The sequence below is a fragment of the Plecotus auritus genome (assembly GCF_963455305.1).
Source record: "Plecotus auritus genome assembly, chromosome: 2".
Lineage (NCBI taxonomy): Eukaryota > Metazoa > Chordata > Mammalia > Chiroptera > Vespertilionidae > Plecotus > Plecotus auritus.
The window spans coordinates 159,583,435-159,604,863 of record NC_137771.1 but is presented as its reverse complement, the minus strand read 5'-3'; the positions used below and the strand labels follow the sequence as shown (position 1 = coordinate 159,604,863).

The 21,429-nt window shown below is 43.2% G+C and overlaps 2 protein-coding genes across 2 annotated transcripts in view; one reads left to right on the top strand and one right to left on the bottom strand.

Moving 5' to 3' along the window:
• Positions 1 to 1,207: 1,207 nt before the first annotated feature.
• Positions 1,208 to 9,516, top strand: GCSAM (germinal center associated signaling and motility; the record flags this gene model as incomplete). The annotated part of the gene is made up of 6 exons (XM_080655643.1): positions 1,208 to 1,236; positions 3,345 to 3,413; positions 5,634 to 5,678; positions 6,697 to 6,743; positions 8,395 to 8,423; positions 9,271 to 9,516. 6 exons carry the CDS (start codon positions 1,208 to 1,210, stop codon positions 9,514 to 9,516), a joined length of 465 nt encoding a protein of 154 aa, XP_080511769.1.
• A 4,441-nt stretch (positions 9,517 to 13,957) lies between these two features.
• The window catches only part of LOC308242514 (TPA-induced transmembrane protein), a 30,130-nt gene continuing 22,658 nt past the window's right edge, over positions 13,958 to 21,429 (bottom strand). Inside the window, exons 5-6 of the mRNA XM_080656985.1 lie at positions 20,245 to 20,462; positions 13,958 to 15,392 (exon numbers count right to left, since the gene is read on the bottom strand). Coding sequence (XP_080513111.1) covers positions 15,388 to 15,392; positions 20,245 to 20,462 — 223 coding nt within the window. The 3' untranslated portion in view covers positions 13,958 to 15,387. The remainder of the gene's footprint in view (positions 15,393 to 20,244; positions 20,463 to 21,429) is intronic.

Genomic DNA, 21,429 nt, shown 5'->3' with positions numbered 1-21,429 from the left:
CCACTGGGTACACTGGCTCTTGGATCTCCAAGGAGGTGCAAGGTCAGCCACTATCTGAGGCCGCCCAACAGGAGCTACAGAGATATCTGCAGATTCCACTTTGTATGGGGTTTGGAAGTGCCCAGACGAGGCCCAGCTGTGAAGCAAGGCTGGCCAGGCTTTGGGCCTTCTTTTGGAAGCCCTGGGGCTCTCTGACCCAGCTGCAGTTTGACAGGTTTTAGGCGAAAGCACAGGCCATTCATATGCAAAAGCCACTGTGCACAGCTTGGATGGGATTGTAAATTAGGTGGGGCAGGGTCTCTGGGAATCACCAGAGTGGAGCAAACAGCTATGGCTGCCAGTCAGCCCTGAACTGGAGAAGTCCCCAGTTCTCCGTGTCCTGTGCCCTGGTGCAGGAACAATGATCGCTGTGAGCCCCTCGAAGAGAAAGCCGCCCTCACGTTCTTGTCCCAATGCCAGAGTCCAGTTTGTCCCCGTATGTGCCTGGGTCCCCCAGAGTCTCACCTGGAACTGGAGTTCAGAGCAGCTGGAGCTTGTATCTCCCTCCTAATTAAAAGAGCAGCACATCCAGGTGCCAGCACTTTCCGCACCTCCGCACCTCTTACCAGTCTCACTGTGCTTTCTTCACCTCTCTAGTTGTGGAACTTCCACTCAGCCAGCTTTCCCATGGTTCTGGGTGGTAGCTGTTCTGCCTTTTAGTTGTAATTTTGATGTGGTTGTGAGAGGCAGCAAATATAGGTGTTTACCTATGCCGCCATCTTGGTTCTCCTACTGTCTTGCTATTATTTTCTACTGGTCTATAGCTTCACTTTAATTTGCTTTAAACTTTTATTGTCTTAAAACCAAAGCCCCCCTTCTCATTTTTCAAAGGCTACAAAATGGTTTAATGAATTTAGGTGTCTGATGGGGAAACTGCATGGCTGGTCTGTAATTGCAGATGGGGCTTCCCCAGGGGCTCAAAGCTCTCATTGACCAACACTTCTGTTAAGAACAATGGGCTGGTTCTTTCAGGCTCTGACATTTTAGGAAGTTGTGCACGTGTGCACCTCTGATTTTCTCCTTGGGCGCCTCCCCTCTGCAGAGAGAGAGTCTTCTCCTTTTAGCTCGCTCTGCACCAGTGGCCAGAGCCACACAGCCCCATCTCTGTCAGGAGCTGCCCGTCAGAGAGCAAGGCAGGCTGAGGGAAGGCACCGGGAGGACTGAGAGGATGGGCAACTCTCTGCTGAGGGAAAACAGGTGAGTGCAGAATCCCTACGAAAGACCAGAGGAGATGGGTTAGGGCAGTGGTCGGCAAACTCATTAGTCAACAGAGCCAAATATCAGCAGTACAACGGTTGAAATTTCTTTTGAGAACCAAATTTTTTAAACTTAAACTTCTTCTAACGCCACTTCTTCAAAATAGACTCGCCCAGGCCGTGGTATTTTGTGGAAGAGCCACACTCAAGGGGCCAAAGAGCCGCATGTGGCTCGCGAGCTGCAGTTTGCCAACCACAGGGTTAGGGCAATGTAGTCAGAAATAGAAAAAGAGGTCTGCTCTTGGAGGAGGGGGGAAGGGAATTGAGTAAGAACTGAGAAGCATGAAGTGCCTGCTATGTACCAGACACCAACTTCAATTCCTTATAGATTTGGCCTTCTCCTGAAAATCGTAGTGAGCAGCTGGTGAAAACAGCTGAAAGGAGAGGACTTTATCAAGGGAGGTCTATGCAGTAGAACAACTTTCTGAGGCCCAGGAAGGGATGCTCTTCTGAGCTCTTAATGCACCATAAGAAGCTTAAGACACTACCACCTTTTTCTTTTTTTAATATATTTTTATTGACAACAGAGAGGGAGAGATAGAACATCAATGATGAGAGAGAATCATTAATCAGCTGCCTCCTGCATACCCCACACTGAAGATTGAGCCCACAACCTGGGCATGTTCCCTGACTGGAGTTTGAACCGTAACCTTTTGGTTCATAGGTCCACAATCAACTACTGAGCCACCCCGGTCTGCCAACACTGCCACCATTTTAATCACTATTTAAATTCAAAATAAATAGCAAGCTTCTTGCCATTATGAGGTCATGTCTGCCACACTTCCTGCAACAGGTAAACAGGGGTCATTGAAATTGGTAGAGAACCTAACTTTTCTGGACTTCAGTTTTCTCATTTCAAATGGCAATAGTAATATACTGTAATATCTACCTTGGAGGGTTCTAATGTGTGTGATGCTGGCATAGTGCCTGATACATAGTAGGGTTTAATAATTAGAAGGTAGTTTTCTTGACTATCATCTTCATTAAAATTAAAACAGGAATTAGACAAAAGCAAACCCATCCTTTCCCACTTACTGGTTGGGGGTCTTTAGACAAGTTGCAAAACTTTTGGCCTCAGTTTCTCTTTAGTAAAAAAAATAATCATTATATATAGAGTGGATTTATTCTGGGATTAAATAGAAAGTGTATATGTTATATACATTATATACCTTTATTAGTAGTATACATAGTATATATATATAGTATATGTAATATGTATAGTATAATAACTAATATATATAATGTGTATATGTATATATGTATAAAGCATATAGTAAGTAGATAACATATAGTAAGTAGTGTCTAATTGTTAGTTTCTTTTTATTTATACCCCCAGCAAATGAAAAGATGGTTTTACAGAAACCCAATCCAAACAATAAAACAATTTATTGGTGGGTTTTGTTGTTTTTGTTAACCCTCACCTGAGGGTATTTCTCCATTGATTTCTAGAGAGAGTAGAAGGGACAGGGACCACAACTTGGGCCAGGGATTGAGCCTGCAACCGAGATGCATGCCCTTGACCAGAATCAAACCCATGACCCTTCAGTCTGCAGGCCAGCACTCTATCCACTGAGCCAAATTGGCTAGTGTGGGGTTTTTTGTTTGTTTGTTTTTTTAATTTACCCCTTTTCCCCCTTATATCCCATGCTCTCTGTCTTGGTGCTTTCTGTGAAAGAAGGCAATTTACACAAAACAAAACCAGTGTCCTCCCCCATTCCTGTGTATAATCCCTAAAACTGCACCAAGCAGATAAATAAGCCTTTCTAAAGTCTCAGGGTCATTATGAGAATTCCAGACTATTGGGAACAAATTATTTGGGCTTGGTTGTGCATAGAAAACACTGACAGGCTCTTGTATGGCAATAGAGAGAACGTCAGATCAAAGATTGTGGTGTAGGCTTTAGGAAGGCATAAGTGAAGGCAAAAAGGGGAAGCTGAGGTGATCTGGGATTACAACACAAATAGCAAAAATAAGGAAAGTTGGAAAAATTATGAAGAGAGGTGGGAAGCTTGGAAATACTTAACTCAGTCCTGGTATGTTGAGTTTTAGGTGGCAACAGAACACTCAAGAGATACCCTGGGACCTGAGAAATCAAAACCTCAAGCAGAGAACATCCAGGTCAGAGCAAACCCAGCAGAACCTCTCCCAGCCTTTGCCCATGAAGAGTGAAGTCGGTCAGATCCTGGGCATCACTTACCCCACCATAGAGGACCCTGCTTAGACCCAACCGCAGTTGTAATGATAGTAAATGAGGAGACAAGACAAAAGACAAAATCATTTTGAACTTTTGGACAAGAGATGTGCCATTTTACTAGAATCTTAGTTTAACTTGTAACAACTAGAAGACCCCTATTTTCTATTGTCTCTTTGCTTGTCTACCTCAAGTACCTTTGCATTCAAGTTCCATCCCAGACATTTCATTTTTAAGCTGTAAGGTTCTATTTCTGAAATGACCATATCCCCCTCATCACTACAATTGTTGGAAGATTTGTAGAGCAAAACATGTGTGATTACCTAGATGCTGTTAAACCAAGACGTCCTCATCAGTCCTCTCTAACCGGGTCCTCTGAATGCCAGGAATCACTAATATATGGAAATAGTTCCCAGAGTCCAAGGATCCCAAAGGGTGCCAAAGCCAGTTGTTCTGTGACCTGTAGAGTCATCTGCACTTTCCCCATGATTTCAAGAAAAGGTTTTAAAGAATATCTATTAAAAAGCAACCACTAAGCCAAATCTTGGGTTAGGAGTTAGGGTCCCAGAGATTCCCCCCAATAGTATGCATTTCTTCAGTGTAAGCTAAGGACATATGTTAATGCATGCAGTCCAAGTGATGAAACAGGACAGAGGGCCATGAACATTGTAACAAGGGAGATAGCGGGTAGACTGGGGAGCCAGGCAAGCTTTGTGCAAGAGACTGGAACCTGGAACTGCTGGCCCATAGCCTTGTGCCATAGACATTCATCTGGCCTCCTTCACAGAGGTTATCTGAACCCATCCCAAAATAAAACATCGTAATTAAAATCTAAGAATATATTGCAGAAACATTGAGTGGGGGAAATAGCTTTAGCTTATATTTAACTTTACTTGACCTCCATGAGGTAAGCAGCGTAAGTATCCTCATATTATAGATTAAGAAACTGTGGTTTAAGACGTCCAAAGATATTGAGCCAGTAACTCAAAAGCAATAGTCTCCTTTCATCCCGCTCCCATATCTCTCCTGTGAATCTGATTTCTTAGCTTTGGTGTGATTTGATGGTTTTCTTCTGGTGTGTCTTTAGCCACAGAAACAGGAGATATAAACAAATGTCTTAAAGTACTCTGAATATAGCCTGAAGAGAAGGAAACACTATAGCCATGACTCTCAGCCCCAAAGGCTCTGATGGTACATTGACCCTAGAACACTCAGCCACCCGAGTGCCCACAGCCAAGGTCACGTGCAGCAGCCTCACCTCCACTGCCCTTTCTGGGGAACTTCCTGGGAAAGCTCACTGGGGAAGATATTGTTGGATGGTGTTTTCCAAAAGTCTTTACGTAGTGTTACTGGAACATACAGTGTTTATATGGGATTTGATTGCACCTCATCTTCAGCAAGCTGCCCAGAGGGTACTTTAGACTTCAGCCTAGATGTCTGTCTGCAGGGAGATCTGGCCTTTCTACCGTAAAGAATATAACAAGGCAGACTTGATGATCTCCTGAGCCAGTTAGCATAGCTCTGTTCTTAGCTCCTTATTCATTTATCAAATATTTATTGAAAATATATTTTCTCTGTGCCAGGTAGTGTGGCATATGTTGGTGATATATATCATGATGTTAAGCATGGTCCCCACATTTATGAAGCTCACAGTCTACTGTGGGATATACGTAGACAAGCAAGCAGGCAATTATAATATAGTGTGTCCAGAGGAAATTCAGAGTACAGTGGAATCCTGTGTAAGTATTAACTAATCTGTACCTGGAAGCAATTTCTAAAATGTCCACACACTTATGCCTTGATTTTCTGGAGATAACTCTGTGTGTCCATCATCACCAGGGCCAGGTAACTTGCTGGAAGTGAGAATGAGAGCCCTTTTCCTTTTCTGAGAACACAGAAGAAGGCTTCTTCCCTAATTAGGAGTTGATAGTGTCATCTTCATCTTTCCAAAGGGCAGTTAATGTCCTGAAAGGACAAAGGCATCCTAGCATGACAGATGTGTCCAAGTCACCAAGAATAAATGCTCTCTTGGAGAGAAAAAAAGAAAAAAAAAAAGATTTTCACAAAAACGTCACAGGGAAGAGAGTGACCCTAACAAAGCTGTAGAAACCAACCTTGTGATCTGCGTCATCTCTCCGGTATTTTAGGTGCTGGGACCGCCACATGGCTGACGGGTGTTTCTGCCTCCCGTGGTGAGTGGAGTATTGTTTTCAGGAGTTATTTCCCTACGTGTGGTTTGAGTGTGGTATTTGCTGTAAGTTACCTGTGAACTCCCTGCTGTCTGTGGCCGCAGCGGAAGCCTGTCGCTAGCCCTGATGATCATCTGACTTAGTCAGGAAAACGATGTTTCAAGTTTGCTTAAAAAAACAGGAACAAGAGTCTCATGGGTGTTAGGTGCTCCTCAAATGGGAAAGCCTCAGAAGCAAGGATGAAACTGGCTACCAGTGCAGAGAAAGACCCCTTCCCACATGGCAAATCCCAGAGTCTCCGTGTACAGCGCACATTTCTGTCCCTTGCACAGAAAATTTATAACCAAGGTGATCATATAAGTCATTATCCAAACTGGGAAACCTTTGAGAGTGACAGGGATGCTAAAAATAGTTAAGGGTCACTAAGTGGTTGGTAACAATATTTAACTAGACTGTCATAGCAAAACAGGACATATGGTCATTCTCCTTAGAGCAGATGCCGTCCTTGACTCCTGAGATAATAGGGCTTCTATTATATTTACATTGTGTGTTTTCCAGGGGGTCATCTATACACTGTGGTTACCTCTGTGCTCATATTGGACATATCTGTTTTGTTCATTTGTTTGTTTAGAGATCATGGATTGGGATTAAGGCTGGGATTTGAAGTAACAATGGCTCCTTAACTCACATGATATGAAAGAAATTAATATTTTGTCAAAAAAATCTCCAAAAATGCTACTATAACATCACCATAATTCTTCACCTCTAAATCAATTTCATATCAGCCTTAGAAAAGGGAGAATAAGAGAGAAAAAAACACAAAAAAACTAGATTCTACTTGGTCTCCTTCCTTTTTCCTTTTTTTCTCTCCTCTTATTTCTCTATGCTGAAGAAAGTAATAAAAAAGGCCTATAACTTTAACAAATGAAAAAGTTAAAAATAAACTTTTATAGAAGGTATAATTTCCTTTGAGAGTTTCTGAATTTTGAAACAAGCAATTTATTTTCCTTCTCTTTGGTAGGAAAAAGATACACATTTTTAAAGCCAGGCAAGATTTCCCAAAGGAAGGTAAGTTATTGCTTTTACGTCATTTTCACTTTTGATAGACTTACACTTTCAAACTGCCCCTTCTCTGTGTTCTCAGAGCTCCGTGGGCATATTTCTGTACAAAACTTACACGTTTTTGCTGCAATTTGTCCTCCTGTATGGCTCTGTTTCTCCACTAGACTGTGAGCTCCTTGAAGCAGGGATTGGCTTATTGATCTCCATATGCTTTAGTTAGTCCCTAGGTTTGGAGGCTGAAGGGATTAACTGGAACAGTAAATGCAAAAGGTGGAGGTCTGAGGCACTCAGAAGGAGCAGCAAAAAGGCCAGCTTGGGCACAGAGGAGGGGCAGGGCCTGGTGGTCACATTTAGGAATGGGGCTTCTCCCTTGAGAACTGCAGGGCTTTGAACAAGGGACATTTAAGACATCACCCAGGTTGCTGTGCAGAGCACAGATTGTGGTCAGGAATGGCAAAAGCAGGTGCTGGAAGACCACCTAGGAGTTGATGCAATGGTCTCTGGCGACAGAACAGGGCCGAAGTTAAGGAGAAAAGGATTGGAGAAGGAAAGAGTGGTGAATGGTATCACAAGTAAGAAAGTATAGGCCTGAGGACAGGCCACTGCATTTCTAAAGAAGAAACACCAAGTTTGCTTTCGCCTTCCTGGGCTTAAAGAGGAAGGCCTAGCTCATTCATTCTGAATCTTAGAAACTAACCCTGTAAGGTGTGTGAGTGAATAATACAGCCCTCCCACCCCTGGCCTTTTACCCAGGGGAACTGTGGTTCCTAGGAAACCCTAATCTGCATCAGAGAAAAACATGGTAGAAACAAGGCCAGTTCTGCTGAAACTCACACACCCTTTTCCTGTAGGATAATCAGGGGAGCCCAGCAGGACCATGGGACTTCATGGAGCTGTGAGCCTCCTGAGTGTCAGTAGGGAGGAAGAATAAATCCAAACACGTATGATCAGGTGGCTAACATGGGCACACCCACCTCCCGGGTAGGGTGGTATCATGAGGCTTCCATGTGAAAGCTCAGATTTACTTATTGTGCTGGTGTGTTTGCAAGGGGTAGCAAGTGTGTCCGTTTGCCTCTTGGCTGAACGGCCAGGGCCAACTGCTTTTGAAAAATTGGCCTGCTTCTGTTTTTATCTGCAACAGGTTCAGGAGTGGGAATGTTCAGCTTAAGCGTTTTCTCCTCTGCAAAGCTTTCCTTGAGCACCAGCCTCCACGCTATCACCCTCCCCCGTCACCTACAGTAAAAACTACAGCCCTCCCCTGCATTGTGGGTCTCTCCTAGGCACTTGCCTGTGCTAGCCTGTGAGCCCCTTAAGTACAGGGACAGTGTCTTGTTATTTGTCTCCTCAATGCCTGGTGCAGAGCAGGCATGCAATGAATTTTGTGTAAAAAAGAAGAGATGAGAGGGCAGGTGGGAGGGAAGTGTGATTTCTTAACTGAAAACCCACCAAATAAGTCTCCCTCCACTCATCTCTCAGCCTGAGCACGGCTCTGGACGGGTCTTGTTTCGATGGCCTTGCCATTCCCCAGGGATGAGGATGAGCTGTAGCCCTGATAAGGGCTATCCCAGCTGTTGCTTGGCTCTCTGGTTGCTCATATCCAGTCCCTCCTCAAACCTTCCCATGACCTGAAATTCATTGAGTCTTTTTTCTTTCTCAGGTGGAAGAACATCCTCTGCTATCCAGCAGGTAATATGAGCACCTCTAAGCCTTTTCTGAGTTGATGGTAAAAAATGTAGACACTCCAAATGGCAGGAGAAGTTGGCCTGCAAGACCCCTTCTGACCTAGACATGAAAGAAAGCCATTAGGTGCTCATGCTTCTATGCCCCGGGATGTATGCAGGCCTGATGGCAGAAGCAGCAGCACCTCTGTTGTACTATGTATTGAAAGAAACGAATATTTACTGAGCACTTAGCTCATGCCAGGCAGTGTGCTGAGCACTTTGCGTGCATCGTCTCACATAACCGTCACAACAACCCTTTAGATTGGTCCGCCCCCCTCCCCATTTTACAGATGACGAAACTGAGAGATTAAGTGAAATTCCCCAAAGCCAGACAGGGCTCTGATTCAGAACCAAGCCTCCCTCCCAAATCTTTGCTCTTTCCTGTGTACTTTGCTTTTAATCTCCTGACGTTTCATTGAATGAGACCTTCTCTTCCATCGTTTCCCTTTATATTATCTGGACTGGGTGGTTAAATATCATAACCCAATCATATTTAGGCGTCATGAGAGTGTTCTCTTTTGTAAGAAGGGGCTGTTTTCAGGGTCCTGAGACTGGGAATTACGTGGAATAGCCAGGAGTCCCGCTGGAACAGGGGCAGAGAGCCTGGGCCCAGAAAGGCTGAATACTCCAGGCATTATGAGTGTTCTGGCTGCCTGGGCTAGGTGTGTAGGGAGAGGCAGCCGTTCAGGAAAAAAAGGCCAGGGGATGTGGTTTGTGGAAGCCAGACTTTGCCCAGGGTCAAGCCTATGTTCAGACTGAAGCATAAAGAGAATGACAAGAGGCCAAGTCTTGATGATGGCTCCTTTGACCAGCAGGACAACACTGACCAGAACTCTGCAGAGGAGCTGTGCTACGCCCTCATCGATCACAGGGTCCTTGGCAGGAGGCCATCAGGGAACTCTGCCGAGCAGTGCTATGAGAACGTTCCCTGCCAGGCCTGGAGGCCCAGAGGGTCACTGAGAGGAACTGAGACTGAATATTCACTTCTCCATGTGCCTTCCACCCCTAAGCATCCACCTGCCCCAGAAGGTGAATATGAGCTTCTCGGTGTCCAGTAGAATCTCCTCTCACACCCTGCAAAAGCCACGTCCACATATACACCCCTCTGAGGCCGAGTTCTCCCATTCCTAATGAAGCAGTGGACCAACATGTGTTCCACACCAGCACATAAAAGCTGGGGGCGGGGGGGTCCTCTGCTTACCTGTCCCACCCTCACCGCCACCTGCACACAACAGCCCTTTCTACAGGGGTTTCTCCAGTACATGGTTTGTAAACCACAAAGCTTCTTAGATCCTACTCGATATTCAACATCCAAAAACCGACCAATGATCCTGAAACCACTCTTTGAGAAGGGAAGGACCATATTTGGCTCCAAGTGGCTTTGGAAATGGGCTGCTATGCTCAGAGGCAGGCGGGGTTCCCTGGTCACAATGGTTTTTGCTCCTCTGTCCAGGTTCTTCTTATAAAATGTCCACACGGTTGTTCTTTGAATTCACAAGGAACCCACCCATTCCACACGTGTTTGTGGGCCCACCTCCTCACTCGTAGCCTTCCAGGTGGGCGCCTGTATGTTCTGCTCACTCCATGCCTCTAAATGGGTCCTTTGCATAGTGTCCTTTCACTTTCTGGCTCTGGTGGCTTAGTTGGATACATGGGTTGAATCAGTATGTCTTGGGCCAAAATTTTATATAATTTTTACATCATTTGAGTCCATATATTTTTTAACTTTGCATTTAAATCTTAGTAAAAAAAAAAATCATAGCATCAAATAATGATAGAATAGAAAGATCTTTGGAGATCCTACTCCCACTATCTTTTTTTTGGCTCATTAGCCCAAAGTAATGTTGCAAGTTAGTGGCAGAACCTTATCTGGAATCTGATTTCCTGGCTTCCAATTTAGTGTTCTTCCCATGTACTTGCAATGTATTCTACTCTATGGTATGTATGTGTATTAAGTAATATGTCCTGTATAAAATATGAATAAAATGTCCATGTGGGGAAAATAACACATACACACATCCCTTCTCTACCGAGTACTTCTTCATATGCTCTGATTATTTATTTTCCCTCATCTTTTCTTCAGTGTTCCTAGAATTACGTGTGCCCCTAAAAGAGAGGTCATCAACCTATGGCCCATGGGCCACATCTGGCCAACTGCCTGTTTTTGTAAATAAAATGTTATTGGAATAATACAGCCATAGTCATTTGTTTACCTGGTATGTAATGTCTGAGGTACCACAGGAGATTAGTTTGTAGACCCTTGCCCTAAACAATCAGAATTGAGATGAACTAAACAGAAATGTGTTTGAGTATTAATGTAACTCATAAGAGCAGGTACCAATAAAATGGTATGTAAATATTAAACCACAAATTAGATGAGTGAGCCCAATAACAATTAACAAATTAGACTATTTCTATATTCGCACCTGTGTTTTCAACTTCCTGTTTTAACCCATGCATTGTCTTAATTTTAGGGATTTTAAAATAGTAAGAGATTTGTGAAGCCAATAACATCCTAGTATCTTATCCTCTGTTAACTTCTTGTTTTTAGCAGAATTCTTTCACATGGAACCATAACTTTTGACACTCAGCTAAGATTGACTCAAATTCAAAAGGAGGCATGGGTGGTGGCAGGCAATACTGTACAAGACATTAACATGGTGTAGGGGACAGTGTGTGAAAGCCAGAGTCAAATAATCAATTATTTAAATCCTGGTTCTATCTCTTCCTCTCTCCATGACCTTGAGCATGGAACTTGGAGGCTTAACTTTTCATCCAGAAACAGGAAGATTACATCTAATGTATGTAAACCATTTAACACAGATCCTGAATGCATGGAGCAAAAGGAAACAAAAAACTTCACGATGTACAGAGAAACCACTGGTTGATGTACCTGGTAATCCAGGGTACTCATCAGTCCTCCAGCAAGGCAGAAACCCAGAATTCTGTGTTTTATGCTGGAAATTTTCACTTGGATATTGAACTGTTGTGGAAGCTGATGGGTTCAAATTTTCTCAATATAACATGTTAAGTGATATTTGTTTGAGTCTTACCATGGGACAGTATTACCTGTCTGAAACAGTATATGCCTTTTATCAGGGACATATTAAGTATAAATGCTTAACTAAAGAAAGTTGTTCTTATAATGAAATTTGAGGGATTATGAAAGGAAATTATTTTTGAGTAGAAGAGTCCTTTGGGAGTGCTTTGAAATACCTACAATGTCTGTATATATTGCTGATCCTTTTTACAGATTTCAGGATTTCTGATAAAAGCTGTATATCCTCATCACAGAACATGCACATACACACACAATATTTGTATACAATTTTAAGGGGTTGAGGATGCAACCCCTTAGTTAAAAAATTCCTGTTCTTGATTAAAAAAAAAAAAATGAGGCTGAGGATTTAAATTTTACCCTCAAGTCACAAATGCATCAGAAAACTCCCCTCCCCCATGCCGGTCTCAAGTGTACACAGCCAAAGTTCACGGAGGCACAGTTTATGCAGCTATTGTGGGCTCTGTGGTTTCAGTTTTATGTTCATACTAGCACCTATAAATAATCCCTGACTCAGTGAACAAATTCTTATTTAGAACATAAGAGAGGTACAAAAAAAGGGCAAAGATAGGTGAGGAAAATCGACCGTTGACAACAAATAAATTCAAATGTGGACATTAGTAGGACAACCTTGGGTAACGAGGGCTACAGCTATTCTCAGGGGTGGAAGGGCATAGGCAGAATGAAAAAGGTGAGCCCCAGGACTCCACAGAAATCTTCAGAGAATAGGAGATTCTGTTTAAATTTCTGTGACTCTGTTCTCTTCCAAGTCAGCATCTTGCATTCAAAAAGTAACTTGAAAGCCACTGGATCTGAGCATGCCTCAGCTCTTAGTGGCTCCCCTTTCCTACAAAGAGGTCTTTGCAAGGCACTTGGGAAAGGATTGAGCATCATTATAATCCCAGAGTCTTCTACAACCTGATGATCACACTTCTCAACTCATCCCTGTCCTCTCTCTACTCATGCTCCTTGTAAATTCCCTGATATCAACCAAGCCTAAACTGAGCATGACCCTGGGGCACTGATCAGGGCAGGAGGCCATTGATGGTGTGTGGTTGCCTAGAGGGCTGAGCTGTGCTCCCCCAAACTGAGGAGCTCTGGGCTTGTCCTCCCACCTGTCCAGGCCTTATTTTCTTAACTATAAAGAGAGGGGACTTCCGTCTAACACAAAGAGGATATTTTTCTAATCATAGAGAAAAATATTAAAGGATGTGTCTGCATGCAGCTGCCAGAAATGCAGTAATAGTATGAATTAACTTACTTTACAGTAATGGGACAGAAATGGAAGCAGAGGAGGGAAGATTTAGAGATAGCTCCCATTTTTCTCAGCACTGATCAGATTTTGAATGGGGCAAGAAAAGACTGCCCCTAATAAGACACAAACATAAGTAAAGAAAGGCAAACCTTTTTATTCAAATCCCACCGATGCATCAGAGTCAGTTTATGTCCTACTTCCCAGGCAAAGATTTTTCCGATTACTAGTATACTATACTGGATACTCTTTCCTCTGACCACCCACAGCTCTATATTTTATCTTTATTTAATTTTAACCTGATTTTTTTTACCCTGTTGTTTCTCGTTTCCTCTATTCAGAGCCTAAATCCCTGTAAGACCAGAAGTTTCTTTCCTTATTTTTGTCTTCTTCTTCACTGGTGTCTTCTATAGTCTTCTGTAAAACTCATTATTAAAAAAATCTACAGAGCTAAGTTAAATTGTGAGGCAAAAAAAAATTGAACACATGGATAGAGTTTTTGTTGGAATAGTGGGGTTGCAGGTTCCTCTGATCTGGCTGTATCCTTTCTGTCCATATCTAAAGGACTTCCAGAAAAGACCAGTCTCAAAGTATTCAATTATTTTACAGATACTTGTTAAAACCTTATTATGCACCAGGCGTTATGTTCATCATTAAAATGTGTGATGACCAATAGATCCACCTCTGATAGCAGAGTAGTATATACATAATTGCCATTTTTTTTCCAAACCCTCCAAATGCTTTCGTCACAAAGTTCAGGTCTTTCCACACCACATGAGCTAAAGAGTGCACTCTATGGAAAATTCTATGACTCGCAAGTGGTCAAAACCCAGGACAAGGTATTTGCATGTTGGTGCTTTCCAAAGGAGAAGGGAAGATGAAAACCAACCCTGTCTTGATCCCAGATATGAACCAACCTTTCCTTCCAGTCCCAGGCCCTTCGGACACCTGGCCTGCCAGAGAGGGCTCTGGGAGGAAGTGGAAGGGATCAAAGCACCCGCCCTGCACTCACTGAAACAGAGAGGAGGACTCAGCCCAGCCCAGTTCAATCTTACTCCCTCAGAAGGGGAAGCTGTCCTCAGGGAAATGAAAAGATCACTTCCAACACCATTTACTGCAAGAAAACACCAACCCAAAATCATGGCCCTGGAGAGTCGATATCAATGAAGCAAAGGTAAATGGGACAGCGCAGAGGGCAAAAATAATTTATTGTAAATATCTTTAAATCCTTTTCCATGAAAAGTCTTCATTGTTTTCTAAAAAGTACAAATACATTAAAGCTTACACTTGACATGTAAAAAATAAAGAGGAAGAAGGATAATTCACCTGTTTTGATAGTTTGCGGAACTATCCTCAAAATGAGACAGCGTTACAATAAATGCATCTTCTAGTTCAATAAGAAGGAAAGTTTTCACATTATCCAGAGTCCTGGGTCCTAAAGAGCTTAAGGCAAATCTACCTGACACAAGACTCAGACACACCCCCACAAACAGCTGCCCTCGTACTAACTTCCACCTAACGTCAACCCAATTGAGATATTAGGCTAAAGAGCTCTCATTCTAGGACCACAAATTCTTTCTCCTGGAAAATTCCCAGCAATTTCCCCTAGAAAACAAATATTCTGATCCCTCATGACAGGCAATGACCGAGCCAGTTACCAATATTCTCCCACCCTGTTAAATAAACTGGCGTTAAGCTTAGAACAGTTTGTTTCAGAGAGTGGTTCTTCCTGTTTCAAAAGCATCTTTCATCAGATCTACAATCAAAGCCTGAAGACACTGAGTCCTACTAGAAGGCCATAACACTGGACCATGAAAGCCAGGGTGTAATAGTTCTAGCAGACAGTTAGGGTTCTTAATGATTCCCTGATGGAAGGTTGTGAAAATATACATGGAAAAACTCTCCAAAATGAGAGCAGAGTGTTCAAAACTCACAGGGAATCATGTTTTTAAGAGAAGTGTTTAGGAGTCACAGGAACAATGAGGAGATGCAAAATAATTTTAAAATAACATTTCCTTTCTGCAGCTATTGATAACACAGTGACATTGGATGATGTGCCTACAGCTGGTTTGCTAAGAAATGAAGCTACAGGTCATGAAGGTAGACACATGACCGTGCTGCTCTGGTATTAAATGCCCTCCCTATCCTCACAGGCTTGCTTAGAGGTAGATTAAATATAATGTTGAGTGGGAGGGGGATTTCAGTGAGCCACTGGCTCAATTCTCCCTCACCCTGCTGCCACCTCTCCAACAGCACAGGCTGGCGGGATCCTGCCCAAAAGTCTACCCCAGCACTAAAGAGAAAGTGTCCACATGGAGGTGGGGACAGGTAGCGCTTCAAGAATAGCAGTGACTTCACTCCGCAAGATCCACCCTACTACCCCGTCACCCCTGCCCCATCTGGTTTCCTGCTCTGCCACCAGTGGAACCAGGGCAGCTCTTGCTGTTTTGCTGGATGTCCTACTGTGCACAATCAGGAGAAAAAGGACCGTGCCTAGCCCTCTCATCATTTCAAATTCTTCCAGTTAATTCACAGTATGTTTTCTGTAAAATAGAATGCATCATCTTCATCCCCCTGCTCAGGGAACACTGCTTCAGACACAGACCGGCCTCTACCACTTCACTCTGAAAAGAAAATACAAACAAAAGACGCTAAATGCTTAAGAATTATAATTAATTTAAACACCCATAGTTTCACTTGACTTTATTTGGTTTGAATATATACTCGTATAAAATTGGAATATTGTAAATTCCTAACAGGAAATTTCCTCTTCAGTCAACACACACACAAGGACAAACTCTGAATCCTTTCCAAAAGGCAAATACCACACTGTTCGCTCATTTGTTTTGGTATAATTCATGAAAAATAGCATTTGATGAGGCCTTTTGGATACGGAGGCCATTTTAACATTCAGTCCTTTTTCATGATCTCACTATAAAAATACCTCTAAATTTTCAGGGTTTTTTTAAAGGTGCACAGTGTGCCATAAGAAATCCAGATGAGGGAAATGGTGTGAGCCAGCCTGGCCAAGGGGGTGGTACCCATGCAAGGACCTGGGACACTACATAGGGAGCCCTTCATGCTCCACCACAGGCTTCTCACAGTTGACTGGGGGCTGGTAGTTCTTTGTAGTAGAGAGCACTGTAAGAAGAAGAATCCCTGACCTCACCACTAGATATTAGTATCCAACATACAATCTCAGTAGTGACAACTAAAAATGTTTCCAAACAGCCCTGCCTGGTGTGGCTCAGTTGGTTGGGGTCGTCTGTGCACCCAAAGGTTGCTGATTGGTTCTCAGTCAGGGCACATGCCCAGATTGTGGGCTTGATCTCCGGTAGGAAATATGCAGGAGGCAGTCGATATTCAATATTGTGCTCTCACATCAATGTTTCTCTCTCCCTCTCCCTTCCTTTCTCTCTAAAAATCAATAAACTATTCTTTAATAAAATAAAATAAAATAAGTGTCTCCAGCCATTGCCAATATCCCTGGAGGGAGGCAGGGGTGCAAAATTGCCCTCAATGAGGATTAGTGCTCTTTGGCTAAACTCTTCCAGTTTTCTGGAGAATCTATGAACAGCCAAAATGGTTTCCCTTGATGTCCCAGGGATAGGATTCACTCTGGCTTCTCTGCTAGGAACCAGCTCATCAGTTTACCCCCCTCCCCCCAGAACCTGCAAACCCCATTCACTGTCCTCACTGCCTGGAGCCCCGTCCTCTCCCCTCTCACAGAAACCCGGGTTTGCCTCTGTTGCCCTCAGTCTACCAGCTGACTCCTTCACATGTGAGAAACCTGTGCAAAATAACTAACCCAGATCCAAAATAGATCCTGAAGTCCCAAGGAAGCCACTGTTTTATATTTGCAAAACAGACTTCTACTCCTTAGACTGGGACCCACCCATACATAACGTGAACAAGCTCAAAGACAGGGGAGGGAAGGGTTGATCCATTAAAAAAAAATGCCTTTACCCTTGAGGGTACTATGCTAAGTGAAATAAGTCAGACAAATACTGTATGGCCTCGCTTGTATGTGGAATCTAAATTAAAAAAAAGAAAGAAAAAGAAACTCATAGCAAAAGAAAGCAGATTGTCAGTTCAGTGGGGGATAATTTGGGTGAAGGTGGTTAAAAAGGACAAACTTCCTGTTATAAGATAAATAAGTACTGGCGTGTAACGTACAGAATTATGACGTAGTTCACACTGCTGTATGGTACATTTGAAAGTTCTAAGAGCATAGATCCTAAAAGTTCTTGTCACAAGGAAAAAAATTTCTCATTGTTAAAAAGAAAGCAACAGACTCAAAATGAAGTCACTTTTACTAAGCACCACCAAGACTTACTGCCTCAGAAAAAGGCTGAAAACCAATCAGCCTGGAATTTCCCGGTCAGCAAGGGTGAGGTCACCTGCCTGATAAAACCCCCTGTCTTTCCGTAAGGGAAGGTCACCTTGCCCGAAGCCCATTCTTTTCATTTCCTTGCCCCACCCTTTTTCTGCTTATAAAAACCTTCTGTTTTTTACAATTGCTCTGAGCACCTCTCTGTTTACTAGATGGGCTGCTCTCAGATCCATGAATCCTCCAAAAAAGCCATTTAGATCTCTTAAGTTTACTCAGTTTCATTTTTGTTCCTTTACAGTAACCGTATGAGAGGACAGGTATAAACTGAACTTATTGTGGTAATCATTGTAAAATATGTGTCAAGTCAATTCTATCTCAAGTCAATTCTAATAAAATTATATATATATATATATATATATATATATATATATATATATATATATATATATATATTTAAATCCCTTCTGATTATTATAGTAAGGAAAGTTTTTATTTTTTATAAAGCATTAAAATATACCTGCAGCTAGGTCAAATAGTCATTGTATTTCCAAATCAGAAAATGAGAAATACGCACAAAATATCCCAGGAACCCAAATTAGAGCCTAATTTAAAGTTCTGACTCTAAAGTACACACACATATGAACCCAAAAGGAACCACAGAATGGCCTCAGAGAGTCCTTGGAATCCCTGAAATTGTAAAATGTTGTGTAGGGGGAGGAGTTGTGTGCCTTTTATTCTGGAGAGAAGGTACTTGGTTGCTCTCATCCTCTAAGGGGTATACAAACCCCAAAATGTTAAGAATCTCTGCTCTTTGAAGAATTAGAACATTATCTTTATGAAAAACTAGTTGCCCAGCTCATCACAGGCATGGGGGTAACCCGCCAAGCCCTGGCGCATGTGAGCATGGGGAACTGACCGAAGCACCCACAGGGTTTCACTTGGTCCCTCCCAGGAGCCTTGCCTATCCCTGCCACAGCCATCTCTTCTCTTTCACTGGAGTTTACCTCTCACTTGTTCTCTCTCTTGCCCTACCTGCCTTCTCTTGTCTTTTTCTTTCCTCACTTCCCAAATGGTCACTGTCCACCCTTCCATTTGAGAGGGGCCTGATAGCCATAGTTCTGAAAATATTTAATGGCTGAAATGCTACTCAAGCATGCTATGGAAAATGGATGTGGGGTCACAGGATTCCCCAGAAGAAATGATTGAGAGGAAAAGGACAATCTCCTGGGGAGCAGAAACTGGCTGGCTTACATGGCATCCCTGGGGCCAGAGGCAGAGCCTGACTGGGAAATGTCTCTGAGGCTTTTCGGTTGAGCTGTCCTCTGGCCTCTAAAGCAACACCCTCCCCTCCTCTCCCCCCCCCCCCCCCCCCCCCCGCTTTATCATACTCCTAACCTCACAATCCTCTGAAGCCTTTCTCACACTCCTCCCCTCTCCCTCACCTACATTTGGAAAGAGCTGGTAACCACAGTATGTGCAGGGAGGGCTTGGAAAATCAAGGCCAGTCACCACAGCAGGTGGCCACCGCATCTCATGCAGGGTAGATTCCCCCCTCTCACCTCTACACAGGAAGGGCCCAGGTTTCTTTCTTTCTAAAATTCTTGTAGAGGGTGCATAACCCCTCCACTCCACACATGTATGCTGTCTGCCTGGCCCAAAGACACACTTTATTTATCCAGATGCTCTGTGAGGAAACTATTCATTTATGAGACTTTCCCAGTGAACTGAAATTTGGCCTTCTGAATGTCATTGTTTCTGTTTATTGTGTGGGTGTGGGGGTGGGGTATAAAAAGCTTTAAGAACTGCTTGCTAAAACTTTCTGCATTCTTAGGCCAAGATTAATCTACTTCACCTTCAGCCATCATGATAAGTGCCCACTGTGGAAGTCCCACGAGTGCTTTATAACCTCTCTGTTCCACTCTCCTGACGCTGGGCTGCTGGCACCGTGCCTGGTGCTACATGTCTCCTTCTATTTGCCTTTTTCATTCTTTACACTAGTATTTACTGCTAATGTGCAGAGAGTGTTTCTGACGATGGTCCATGAGAAAATGAGACACCCAAGATTGTTGGCCTCTGGGGCTAAGGAGAGCTAGTGCATCTCTAAGGGAGGACTCGGAAGGAAGTGAGGAGAGATGGAGAGAAAGGCCAGAGCTTCAGTAGATACATGGAAGGACATGTCAACATGTGGCCATTCCACCTCCCCTCCTTCTTTTTGCCAAGTCTTGTCAGAAAAGTTATCCTGAAAAGTGGGGTATAGTCTATGCCAGTGGTCGGCAAACTCATTAGTCAACAGAGCCAAATAGCAACAGTACAACGATTGAAATTTCTTTTGAGAGCCAAATTTTTTAAACTTAAACTTCTTCTAACGCCACTTCTTCAAAATAGACTCGCCCAGGCCATGGTATTTTGTGGAAGAGCCATACTCAAGGGGCCAAAGATCCGCATGTGGCTCGCGAGACGCAGTTTGCCGACCACTGGTCTATGCTTATTAAACAATATATCAGTTTCCCTGTTTTGTTCTTAGTTTTAAAAGTAGATGAGTAGATTTATTATACTTTTCTAAGGAAGTAGGTCAATTTGCCTTTTTATACCTCTTTATTAATTTCTTAATGAACTCAGTGGCCTTCAACAGAAGAAGAGATAAGTTGCCAAGTGAGATAATATTTCAATGATTTAGCTGGATTGTTTATTTCAAACTCTTTAACACTTACTTCTCTTATGAAACCATGGTGTTTTCATGAAGAGTATAGTCACAACTCAGAGATATTGTGCTTTGGGTTCCAGACCATCATAATAAAGAGAGAATCACAATAGAGCAAATAAAAATATTTTTGCAAGTGAAGGGTCTTGCCTCCGATTTGTAAAAAAAAATTCAACATCCGTGAAGCACAATAAAGTAAAGCACAATGAAATGAGATATGCCTGTACTAATGACATTATGAAGTGGAGTATGGGTGAACTACAATAAGGAAACTTTCAGCAATCCTCATCTTTATAGTTTACTGGTAATTACTTTTTCCATGATTTTTCCCCTACTACTCAGTCTGGAGGACAGGGACTGTGTAACCTCCACAGAACATGGAACATCACCTGCACAGAAACCAACCCGAAACCTCTGTCCCCAGTCTAGTTCACTTGCTTACCATCCCAACTCTGTCTTCTTGACGTGCTCAACTTGCTGGAGAGCAACAGGGACTCCGGATCAAGCCCCAGAGTCTCACAGCCAGACAGGTTCTGATCATGGAAATCCTGTAGCAAAATGCCCAGCACCAACTCCTCACTCATCATATACTTCATAAAACTGTCATCTTCCGACGGAACCCCAAACTGCAGGTGGTAGGTTATTGTGGCATTTTCCTCTCTGAAAGGCAAATTAAACAGAGAAAGTCAAACAAAACTGAATCACACTGCAAGTCTGGAAACTGGTTTTAGCAATAACATTTCTTCTTTTAGTTCCTCATGTTCTTCCAAGTACAAAATAGCAAAGGGGGTGCTGTCCTGGAAGAATCCTCTTCCACGGGCCTACCACAGAATATTCCGGTGACCCTCACCTCTTCCTCCCCCTTAGGACACAGCCCCTGGGAGCCCATGGAGAGAGGCCACTGAAGGGAGAGATGGGACCCAGCGATTGTCAAGGAAGAGCCCAAAGCCCCCTGTCTGCCCCACCTCCAGCCTCTGACCCCCCAGGCAGGCCAGGAAAGCCCTGTTCTCCTCCTGTATTCCCTTCTGCATGTGCTCACACAACACCCCTTTCCCTGCCCCAACAAGTTCAGGTTAATCAGAGCAATTTGCTTTAGCCAGTTCACTAGTGTTTAAGGTAGGGCCCAAAGCTCCCTGCCTTCAGGGGTGCAGAACTCTTGGGCTCCCACCCCGTGTACCAGCAGAAAATCATACCTCCCTGCTTTGACCCCAAACTAAGAAACTTGTTCTGTCCCATTTCCACCCCCGAGGCTGCCAGCGATGCGTTCTCAAGAAGGGGACCTAAGGAATTTTTCCCATTATCAAAATAAAAAATAATCATAGGGTTATTCTCAGTTAATGAGTAGATTATATTATCTGTTAAATGCTATGTCAACGTTTAGGTTTTCCACAATTATCCTATTACTTTCAAGATGACCCAGATTAAGAGCAAGCAATAAAATAATTAAGAGGTAGCCACATCTGAGACTCTCGCCCTAGGGCGTTTTATAGACAGGCCAGTCCCAATAGTGAGTGCTGCCCCTATTAAGGACAAGCAAAGAGCTCCCTCTTGTGGCCAGAGGTCACCTTAACATTAACGTGGCTGACAACAAGTTTATACAGACAGCCAAGAAATGTGCCAAACCCTG